Below are 12498 nucleotides of genomic sequence, written 5' to 3'. Positions count from 1 at the left end.
GGCTTAGGTTGTTTGTGTGCTCATTTGTTTGCTTGTTTTTTTACACATCACATTGCCAGAGAAAATGCTTTTATTTGTTGAAGGGCACGGAGAGTGAATGATGCAAAATAGAGATCTTAAAAGCCACATCAGTAAACAGGGAATATATATTTCTGTGGTGGAATTTCACTTGTATGTGAAGAACAAATTAGTCTTCTCTGAAAGAATGATGTGGGTTTTAAAGAGAGGACAGATGTTTGTGAAAATTGTAATTGTGGGACAAGATAAACTAGTAGAATATATGTTTAAATGTAAGAACTTAAAAATCTTTTATATCCACAGATATTAAAAAACAAGGCAAAACTTAAATCTAATAGCTCGTAGAAGGGATGACTGCTATCAAGAGTCAAAACAGTACCGCCAGCTAAATAAGAATTTCCTGTGCATATACTGGAGGGTGATGATACCGCCTTTCAGTGGCCCACGGGGGAAGTGTTGAGCATAAATAGCCTAGCCAGAGAAGCAGAGAGGCTAACTACAGATTTGCAATTCTTCCTCCTTTCCTCCAAATTTAATCGCCCAGTCTAATTCCCAGCTCTGCAGCAAACTGCCTCCTCCATCTTCCCTTCCCACATCTTCAGTGAATCGCACGGATCTTCCCTACAAACCATTGTCCACCACTCATGTCTTCATCCAAGTCCTCAACCCCATCAGCCATTCCCTGAGAACTTGTAGGCCACTCAGCCCAGAGAAGTGGGCAGGCTAACTGTGGATTCTCACCATGCCTTCCTTTCTTCCAAATCCAATCCATCAGTGTCTTTCCCATCATTGTAGTGTAACACCTGCTGCTGGCCCACCCACCACTATGTCTCTATCTCAAGTGAGCTATCTTCCCCTCCAAACTTCTCCCACTTATCCACTGTGGTGAGAATGTAAAGTTGTAGAGGCATTATGAAAATCAGTATGGTCTTTCGCCAGTGAGATAAGAATTGATTTATTTCGGGGGGAGGGGCAACATTATGAAATCTAAATAAATAAAATAGCTAAAAAAAGAGAACAAAAATTAAGGACAATTTGAAGGGTGGCATGAAGACCTAATGTAGTAGGAACTAAAATATAAACATAGATGAAGGAGATGTAAATGAAATGTGAAAATAACGAGAGACTTCTAGTTGACCATCTTCTGTAACCAAAGGTAGATTCCCATATCCCAAATACATTACATCTAATTGACTGGCTGGCAAAAGGGGTCTATGGCAACTGGCAAACAACCCAGACTGTTGCCAAGTCTATAGGGTGCTCCCTACAAATGGACAATACTGCCCCAATCACTGCAGACAATATCCAAACGGCTCATACACAGAAAGACATGCAGCTGATGCCTACAGTGTCTTCACCTCTATGTCTAGTCCTTTTGGTACAGGAAGGTACTCTGCATACCACCAATGGGGAAACATAAGCACCAATCCAGCTGTAAATCCAGTGGTCTGTAATGGTGTGCTGCATGCAAGCTATGCTAGTGCAATGGTGACACAAAGCTTGCAGGAGTACCCAACCAGTATCTGATTTGACCCAACGTCCACTCCATGAGATAGAACCCATATCTGACACTGCTTAGGTGACCAAGAACCTGAGACTAGACCGTCTAAGGACATGGGTAATACTGAAGACTACTCTTCTTTAAAAAACAAGCAAACAAAGACCTAAACACATGTAGCAATAAAGACTCCTAATGACATTTGGCTACACGTGTATATCAGTGCTTGGCTCACCAAGAGCTAGCCAAGTAATGTACATATCCCATCTTCTTTCTGTAGTTTATGTTCAGTACACATATACTCACACCTAAAATGGACAATTCCATACAACAAAGACTCCTGTGCTCATAGCTCTCCAGTACTCCATATGGGCTGAGACAAGAGCTTTTGTCAAATGATGATAAACACATTCTACAGTGCCATTTTTTCAGATGCTCACTAGAAAGCTTTGTCCTTACTGAGAGACAAGTATCTAGCACACTGTCTACTCAGTGTCTACTTGAGTCAGTTTATTTCTTATAAGCTCAAAATAAGAAAAGCAATTGCTAGGCCCTAATTATTTTCTTCATTAAGTATATAGTAATGTAAAAGTTCTTTGTTAAGAAACTGCTATTATGTTGATATTAATAGACATATTTATAGGCCAAACATGACTCACTATGACCGATCAATTTAAAGGCATAATAAGAATGAACCCTTCTGAGTAAAGAGAGCAAGGTTATACACACACACACACACACACACACACACACATATATATATTACTCTGTACATGTGTAAGGTTACTCAGGAATTCTTTGGAGTCACATACGAATGCGAGTTAACAAATTTCTAATGTTTCTATAGTTTGTAGCTGTTATCATTAACTCATAATTCACGACATACCTTAATAACTCTAAGTTGACAATTTCGTTTTGAATGTAATCTGCAAATAACTCTCAAAAACAATTAATTCTGAGTGGTTGAGGAGTTGTTGGGGCCCAGCTGAATTTAAAGGTTATTTAATGGTGGACCTGCATTTTTGAAAAGGATATTCGGGATCAAAATCAAAATGTAAACTTAAAAAGTTTCAAGCTAAAGCAGAGTACTTTGGGAGTCTACCTTCCAGTAATATTCAGGAGTGCTTGCCTATCCAACTGCTAATGTACCCAGCTGTACCCTTGGGAGCAGTGTAAACGCTGCGTGGAGACTGCTTTCAATTACATAAAACTTCATTCACACCCACCACGCTCACTTCACACCGCGCACACACACACACACACACACACACACATATACACACACACACACGCACACACCACACACACATACATATATATATACACACACACACACACACACATATATACACACACACATACACACACACACACACATCTAAAAAATATAGTTTGAAAACCCAATGGGAAATTCTTGAAACAGTGGTGACCATACAAACTATAATAATGTACTATCCACACAGACTTGTGCTTACTTGCATATTAATGCCTGCACAGGTCGATGAGTGTTGAACCAGATGTTGTCACTGAAACAAAGCGACAGGTGTAATGAACTTAGGACATTAAGTAGTGTGTATTAGGTTCTGTACTAGCTTTATAACCATTAGACACTGCTGTCCCCACTGTATAAATACGTATGCTGAGACTCAAAACCAACCAAACAAGAAAGCTACCTGAATTAGGTTAATTTTGGATAGGAAAGAAAATGGCGCCGAAGACTCAAAGGCTCAAGTGTGAAGCACTGGTCCCTAGCTGCTGGTATCAAGGGGGTACTAATCCTGCACATTAACTTACTGGTCAGTTTACAGATCAACTAATTACTACAAAATAGGGCCTGCAGGGAGGAGGCAGGTTGCTTAAGGTCTACCTTTGAAAGACACATGCCCTATGCCTTTTCCTCTTTCCCTGCTGAGTGCCACGAAGGGATCCACTTTCCCAGCAATGTACTACAATGACCGGGAGGGTCTGCCTTGCCTGAAGCCCAAGTGTAGGGAGACAGACCTAATTAGTACTAAAACTTCAGAAATGGGGGAGTTGTTCAAGTGTCACTTCTAAATTTCAGCTGGCAGAAATCAACTGTCATGCTCCTTCTGGTTGAATATTTCAGGTTATGTTGTTAGAGTAATCCTAACTCACTGAAGGGCAGACCTCTAGGAACCTGGCTTTTGAACTCCAGTTGCTTAGCTTCTAAGGTAATGATTTGAAAGAGAGGCTTCCTCCACATTACAACATCTCCAATATCTAAGCTGATGACATTTTTGTTATGCCATCTAACATTATTATATCTGTAAACAACCAATCCCTTAAATTCTGAGGAATTAGTAAATTTAAAGTCACTTTGTATTTGGAAATTTGACCAGCTTATCAACAGTGACCCTTAAAAATGAAACCAGTTCAGTTCAGAGTCTGGTGAACTCCAGATATAACTACAAGGGCGATTTCTCTTAACCGCTTCATGATACCAGAGGTGATGGGCATACTGTATGAAGTTATGGCAGTGTCGATGAGAACAACTGTAGCTGGTGGAAGGTATTCGCAAAAACGCACAAAATCCCAGAACCTAAGAACATGACCTCATTGGAGACAGAGCTTTTATACATAGAACTGAGTACCTCAACATAAAATAATTCCTAACAAGTTACCTAGTGACTGATGATCCCAGGCAGAGGAAACGCTACCCAGACAAAAGAGAAGACAGCAAAAAGGATAAAGGCAAAGTGTATACTTTCTAGCTACAAGCCCGTGACTCAAAAAAGGCAAGAAAATACATGCAATGTTTTTTCCCTTGGACTGTTCTAGAAAAGTGGCCTGCAGCAACTACCTTTAAATGGGATTTATAGCTTGTGGATATGGGAGAGAATAAACTTGTTATTTATAGGTATGTACCTATGGCGATCGGTTACGGGGTGGATCAAGGAAAGTAATAAAAAATTCGACTCGAGATTTGCATATTCTCTAACAATGTATGGGCTTCTAAGGAACAGGTTCGAATTCTGCCTGCAGCAATTTATCAGCTCTAGGCCTCTTCTCCTCAGCCCCTGGAGGTTGCATGTTACCTTGCCACCCAAGAGACATGGGCGACTGCCATTAACACTTGTCCCATACACAGCTGACGTTTCTTTGTAAAATACACATTCGCTATGGTAAGCTGTTTTCTGATTGCCCTATACTGACATCTTTCATCTTCCTGGTTGGTGGTTTCCCATCCCACGTTGCAAACCAGGAGCAGTAAATAGAGCCTCACCACCAGTGCCAGCAGCTTAAAGAGAGCTCCAAGACCTTGGCTGCCGCTACAGATACGGTTCCACTGTTTGATCCTAGCTGTGGCTCATAGGTGACACTGACAGAACTACTCTTGAAGCTACTTCAAACCTCTTGCTGGCCAAAAATCTGCACACACTGTAAACTGTTAGTCTCTGGAGAAGATTAATGCTGTATTGATGCCACTTTCAGTCTGTTAACCTCCAAAAAGATATAGAGGTCTTCCTGATGTAGTTTTCTTCTTCATCATCATCTATCAACCCAAGCAGCAGTGGGTTCAGGAAATGTTCCTAGCTCAGTATCTCAAAAAGCAATCTTTAGCTCCAAGTAGTTCCTGCACCGCCAATGTTCTTCAATGTCACACTGCAGCATCTTTAATCCTAGCCCTGGTCTTGGCCACACTGCTTGTGTTCCAGCTAGCTGCTTTCAGAACAGTTTATATTTGTGCTATGAAATGATTACACTAACATCCTCATATTCATGTCTCCAGTTTTAGCATTTGAAGCCAAAGCTACATTGATTCTCCTTGAAATTAATTGGCAGGAATTACATATATGGCTCCTACCATTACACAGTGTATGTAATACAAAGTAAATATTGAGCAGAAATCGAGGAATTACCTTGGGAATGATCAAACTGTGCTACTTTAATATATTTAAAAAATTTATGGTAAAATGTCATATAATTAAAAAAATTTATGGTAAAATGTCCCATGATCCATAGATAGCATAAGCAACACTATTTAAGTAAATTATATTTTGAAGGTAAATTTACGTTTATTTTATCTAGCTTTATTAATTTCTTAAATATATTCATTAGATGACTATAACATGAAATTAAACACTGCATTACATACTGGGAGTCCTAGGCTACCCTTATGAGCACAGCTTTTATTCACTGTAGATACAGAGAAATCAGCTCAGAAACACTTTACTCTTTCCATGGGAGAATAAAAACATAAAATGATCTATGTTTCTGCTCTGGTTACTTCCACTAGGTAACTCAAATTACTCCCAGCTATCATCAATTACATTCTTTAATTAAAATCACAATATTATATATGCAAAGCAGGAATAAATAGGAAAGAAATATACATAGAAAAACAGTGGGGCAAAGAAAAACAGAAAAACGATCTTGGCATATGCCAGCAAAATTGAATACATCCTACAGGAAAATCAAAGAGATGCCATTGGCCCAACTCTAACACTAAATGTGAGTGTTCACAAATACATGTATTAAGAATGTTTCATGCTGGGCTGGAGAGATGGCTCAGTGGTTAAGAGCACCGACCGCTCTTCCAGAGGTCCTGAGTTCAATTCCCAGCAACCACATGGTGGCTCACAACCATCTGTATAGAGATCTGATGCCCTCTTCTGGTGTGTCTGAAGACAGCTATAGTGTACTTATAAATAATAAAAGAATAAATAAATAAAAAAAAGAATGTTTCATGCTTCATTGTATATATATTCATTTATGATTACTCAAAAAAGAATCCAAGAATATTTGTAATTATTTACAAGTGTGATAATTAGTAGTTTGTACAGGGACCTTTCCCATCTATAAATTATTCACTAGAGCTTTGTATATTGCATTTATAACTGCTTTGACATGCAATCTGATAAGATAAAAATAAACAATGTATGCTATTCTATAGGTAAAAGTCTCCAAACAAAGAAGAAAAAATAATCTTCATTGGGTAGAGCCACTGTCATAAACAAAACACTAGATGGCTTAATGCTAACTTTCTGTCTCACGGCTCTGGTGGTGTCAGTCTTGCTTTCTCTGAAGCCCCTCACCTCAGCTTGCAGAGGATCACCTTCTTATGTCATCATAGAGTCCACCTGTGCAGACAGCTGAGGGGAGGCTCATAACCTAGGATTCCCTCTTCCTATGGGGACAGCAGGTGGGTACAGTGCAGGACAATGTTTTCATTTGAAACAGAGAAATCACAGCCATAAACACACTCAGGTTCAAAACTAGCAGAGGAGAGGTGACGTATGAGACTATGAAAAGCACCATTCAGGCTCTAAAGCAGAAGTAGGTTTCCTGCCTCTTCCCTGACAATGCCATGAAGCCATTCTCTTCTATCACCACTTTCTATGATTAGGTCATTCTTCCATATGTACATCATAAATTAACAGAGTATCTTATCAAGTAAGCTCAAGTAGACAGAAATGCACAGTGGATTTCATTAAATTCTAATATCATACAATATGAAACATCGATTTAATTATTTATCTCACTTAAAATATAAAAATTCCAGTCTATAAATCAAATCCAAAACTTACTATTTTCAGTGAACACAGTGTTAGCTATGTTGGTAACTCTGCCCTGGGGCGGAGGGTGGGGGGAATAGAAAATGACACTGAACAAATTATTAATACCAAATATCATAAACGTTTCCGTGCCTTCTGATAACATTTGTCATTTAGAGGAGGCAACAGCTGAGAGTCCATGGCAGTCTTTAGAAAACCTGTGTGCCGGCTACAGAAGATGAATGTGAACATTTCAGGCAGGATGCAGTTTCCAGGTGGCAGCCACCTGGAAATTTAGTGTTCTAAGTGCTCACAGTAGGTGAATGAAAGATAAACATTTGGTATTTAGTAAGCTATTCATCAAAAAATGCTGGAAATTCATGAGGAACTAGAGAGTAGGAAATAAATTTAGCAGGCAATTATTTGGGTCAGATAAAAGAATTACTCGTTAGAAGCATACTGATAGACTGAGGAGCAGAAAGAAGATGACACATCAAGGAATCCTTTTAAGTAGTAAGAATACACACAGAAAAAATTAGAAGTGGGTTTTGGTGAACCCACTTGACAATCTACAGAAAGTCACTTCTTACAATAGACTTCTAAGAGCAAATTCCATTCCCAACACCTCCAAGAACTGTCCTGATCCAGAGGAATTTTAAAATAGTGGTGTAAGGATTCTAAGGACTCTGAATTTATCCTTAAGGGAAAACGTCAAATACTGACATATTTCTATGAGGTTCCAACAAGCTCCAAAATGACCACCAAAGGCAGCATGCCATCTTCTTGAAGGTCACTAATGAAGGGGAATCTAGACAGCACGCAGGCCTCAACTTTCCCCTAGAACAGACTCGATAAGCAGCATCGAATAGGTGGTCTGCACTGAGTTACTGAAGGCCTCACAGAGAACCACAAATAGGACGAAAGATGAATACGTTTTCTCAAGCAAATAAGTTGACAGGAGGCAATAAAAGTGTAGTTTCTTATTGTGGCCAACAATGATCCTCACGCCGGTTGAGAAGCAGAAGAAAAGAGCAGAAGTTGTGGCAGGCACATGTGTGGAGGAGAGATGAGAAGTCCGCAAAGTAAATTAGTACATTATTACAAATGATGGCTTTTAAGTCTTTGGGGATGGGAAAGACAACCTAGGAAAAGCTGGAGTGAGAAAAGAGAGACAAGAGCTCAATGTATATGTAGAGATCACAAAAAAAGAGGCGAAAAAGGTGAGGGAGAAGACCGTTGGGATACATGCCAGAGGAGTGTTAATTGGCTAAACTCCAAGAAGACAGAGAACAAATACATTGGACCAATGACACCACATGATTTCTGATACAGTAATCACTAAGCATAGCCTTGTTGAATAGACGAATGACCACTAGCATGAGACTGTATGAATCAGAGAAATGACAAGGGGTGAAATGGCACGCTGTATGAGACAGTTAAAATTATTTCAAACATAGGTTTAATTGTTATCTTATTACTTTAATCATGAGTCTAAGTGAGACAGTGTGGGTAAGTGCCTGTGTAGGTCAGAAGAGAGCATGGCATCCACTGATGTTATAGTTACAGGGGGTTCAACTGCGCTATGGGACGCTGGAACAAAACCAGGGTTCTCTTCCAGGAGGATGTAACCACTAAGCCATCTTTCCGGCTTCACCTTCGTCTCATTTTAACCTATCTGCTCCCACACAAAAAAAATTTTGTCACTTCCTACATATTAATAATTATTCCCATTTTATAGATTTCTAGGAGCTGTAAACAAAACCTTCACAGACTAAATTAATTTTAATTATGTAGACAAGAAAAATTACTCAACCCTTAGAATTCCATAAAGCAAAAATATTACCATGGTATACAGAAATACAATAATGAACCAAAATATTTTCAGTGAAACGCAACAGAAATGCCATAAGCCATTATTTCTTAGGAAAGAAGCATCCTAATGAAGTAGATTTTTGAAAATTGTCAGTCGGGTAAGCTCATTAGTTGCAATGAAAGTTCCCCCTGCTGATCTACGAGTACCTAATGACCAGGATTTGTTATGGCTCAAAAACAAAGGTACTTTTTAATTCATGTGATGGCTCGCTGAGGATGTTTCAAAAGTGGAAACTTTAAATGATGATGTGTAAAACACTCAATTCTCCAAAGCAAACACAGACTTACTTAATCTAAAACATTGCATTCACTCCTCTAATATTTCCTTCATTAATTGGATCCTATAATGAAAAGAAAATTACGCTTAACAATCATCTACACTATTAAAAACCATTATTCCAAATATGAAGTTTGCTGCTCCCAGTGAAACATATTAGCAGTATCTGCTGACCCCTACACATGCATGCCTTCCCTATAACAGATGGAAACCAAACGCCCCAAGGCCCCTGAAAGCCCCCTGGAACAGTGAGAAGGAAAACAAACAGAAGAAGCAAATTACTAACTTGTAACTCTGCAAGTCTTTATGCAAGCTAAATAATTCTTAAAAGAACACAATGCCAGAATATTTATACAGAATTAAAAGCATAATCCAATGAGTCCAAATTAAGTTAGTATTCTAAAATTTAATTTACACCCAAAAATGTGCTAGAAAAACATGCTGAAAAGTTTTAAAAAGAAAAAGAAAATCAGGCATTGTAGTTCCTATTTGTAGTCCTAGCATTCTGGAAGCTAAAGCAGCAAATCTGCTTCAAGGTCAAGGCCAGGCTGGGTATCAGAGTATCTTCAAAGTCAGTCCGGGTTACAGGGGAAGACCCCACTTCTATTTCCTCATCCCCCTAGAAGCATTTAACAACAATCATGAAACAACGAGGCGGAAACATTTCTATGTTATTTGAATCTTGACATGTCTGCACTGTGAATGCAGGGATAAGGGAACCCAATGCTTGAGGACATGCTGCATACAAATGAGTGAATAAGTAAGGGACTGGGGACTGGGAAGAAATTCCAAGTCACTGTCTAAAGGATGAGCATTGATTCTTCCTAACTACACAATCATCTTTGCTCTCGGTAAAGAACCCTTCTGCATCTCAAGGGTTTTTGGGCCACATCTATACAGTACTATGTTATTTAAATTCAATATTCATCAAGGACATCAGAATTTCAATTTTACCTATCATGACATTTATTCATGTATTCCAAAAGTTCAAAAATCTCATGAAACTCATTTTCTTTGTCTTAGTACTTTAAGAACACTTTGTATATTACTAAGCTTATTGTAATGTTTCTTCCATTCATTTCCAAGTCTCTTACTCATATTACAATGTCCTAAAAAATAATAGGAGCCCTTACCTGTTCTCAATTATATTTAGACACATAAACGTAGATACCATTGACTACATGTCTACCTATTTACTTACCTGTCCTGTATGGATATTTTCTTATGCCAAGGTCATTTAAAGTGGCACAGGGACAAGGAAAGTAATGTAGTGTCATTGCTAATGAGTAGTATAAGGCCTAATGCTGCAATCAGGAACCCATGCTAACTGCTTACCAAGGCCATACAGAATACACCCTTCAAAGAAATTTACTTCTTAGGTAAAATTATGAAGAACATCTTATCCAATCACATTTCTCTTAGTATATAAACCACTAAAACTGCCACTTTACAGCAAAAGAACCTATTAACACGCAGGGACTAATAAACATATTTAGGAAGAATTATCCTTCTTTAGGTTCTCAAATTCCAATATGAGAAAGAAGTAAAGAGCTCACCAAAACAGTGGTTTCATATTACTATCACTATTGGTCAATCCAAAAACCACAGCTATAACAAAATTGTAAATGTCTTATCTAAAACATGTCTATTCATTGGTTATTGGGAGCCAAGTAGTTCTTTGGATTTAAAAATATTCATGTTGAATATAACTGAAAATTGCACATTTAAGATGGCCCAATTTTGAAATTTAAAACAGGTTAAAACAAAGTGTCAGCAAAAGGATCTCTCTGAACTCTTGACAACTTTGTTTAAGAGCACAGCAGGGTCTGAAGCCAAGTTGGTAATTTATATATAAGGAACGATGAATTTATATCTAGTAGGGTCACAAAAGAAAGCTCCATTCCTTCGATAAGATTTGAAACTTGGACAAAAGGAAGATACACATTTTGTCGTACAACAGTGCTCATAATGCCACTTGGTTCTTGTAAATGACATGGGATTAGGAAGCCCTGCCAAACTACATCCAGTTGAGGAAACTAAGCAGGAGAGATTGGGGTGAGCTGGAGCCCATGAAGGCTCATCTACAAAACAATGTTCTTATAACAACTGTCTCTCAGTGTATACTCACTGTCAAACTGAGAAATTCATACTCCTAATGATAAACACGCCTACTCATAAAATAGCCTAAGATTTCTTTTCAAATAGTCACATTCCATATGAAATCATTTTAACAAAGTAGACAATATGTACAAATAATAAGCATTATTTTCTGTCTCTGAGAATAAAAGATCAAAACACTGACACAGATATTTATAAATAAAACCACAAACCTCGACTAGCTTTGTCTAAATGTGCCAAATCGTCCACGAAGGGAAGGATGTCTGGATGCTTTTCTTCACAGACGTCTACCAGGAAATGGAGGAGTGTTGTTTTCTGGTCTGCCGATTTTGTGTCCTTCAGCTAAGTGAATGAGAGGGGGGAAACACAACATATGTTAATAATCTCCTGATTCAGGTAACCCCTACACTGTGGATCAGAAGTTAGCTTGAACACCTGGTCCACTGTGAAAATATCTGAATGTCTTAGTACTTATTATTTGATATTGGTTTAAAAGTAACATTTGTAATACAGGAGAAATGACTCAAAAGCATTGTACTATGCAATTTTGTGGGGGGAATGAAGTGCTTAGGCAAGTAGAATAACCTATATACCAATACAACAGCAGACCCGAAAACAAGCTGGGCAGTTCATGCATTTGTTGCTTGGTACATAGTCACAGTCTACCTGTCCCACACTGTAGTTTGCAGAAGGTAGAAGGACAAAATACTGTTTCCTCAAGTAGTCATTTCACTTTTTGAAAAGAAAAACAGGATACTCGGCCTGTTGTGACAGACACTATAGTAAAAACATTCACAAAGAATATCTAGGAGGCTATGATATCTGAGGAACCACTGAAATCAGGAAGCTGGATAGAATTGGGGGGGAGGATTAGGGAGAAGATCCTCAAGCACAGGGAGACAGAACGCATTTGTAAAATACTTCCTAGAGATAGACCTACCTGGCCCCCAAGGGTTGCCTTGCTGGAAGCTTGGCCTTAGGTTGTGATACTGGGAGGTGGAATCTGTATCAGTCTGGCATTTTGAGAAGTTCTCAGGGATTTCTCCTCTGACCCCTTAGTTCTTACAAATGGATGGGATGAAACAGAGCACATCCTAGCTCTGTTTCCTGTGACACGAGAACTGTGCCCACATATTCCCTATAATTAACATCTGTCATGATGCAACATCGCAAAGAAGACTTTTAAGATGATCAGAGCC

At 38.6% G+C, this 12498-nt stretch overlaps 1 protein-coding gene across 2 annotated transcripts in view; it reads right to left on the bottom strand.

The window, feature by feature from the left end:
* Positions 1–12498, bottom strand: part of Diaph3 (diaphanous related formin 3) — a 336634-nt gene that overhangs the window by 62750 nt on the left and 261386 nt on the right. For both annotated transcript variants that reach the window (XM_032917289.1, XM_032917288.1), the window contains one exon: positions 11512–11641. In XM_032917289.1, the coding sequence (XP_032773180.1) occupies positions 11512–11641 (130 nt within the window). The remainder of the gene's footprint in view (positions 1–11511; positions 11642–12498) is intronic.

The sequence above is a fragment of the Rattus rattus genome, chromosome 12, assembly GCF_011064425.1.
Source record: "Rattus rattus isolate New Zealand chromosome 12, Rrattus_CSIRO_v1, whole genome shotgun sequence".
Lineage (NCBI taxonomy): Eukaryota > Metazoa > Chordata > Mammalia > Rodentia > Muridae > Rattus > Rattus rattus.
Note: the sequence above shows the minus strand (reverse complement) of the source record. Positions and strands in the feature narration are given on the sequence as shown.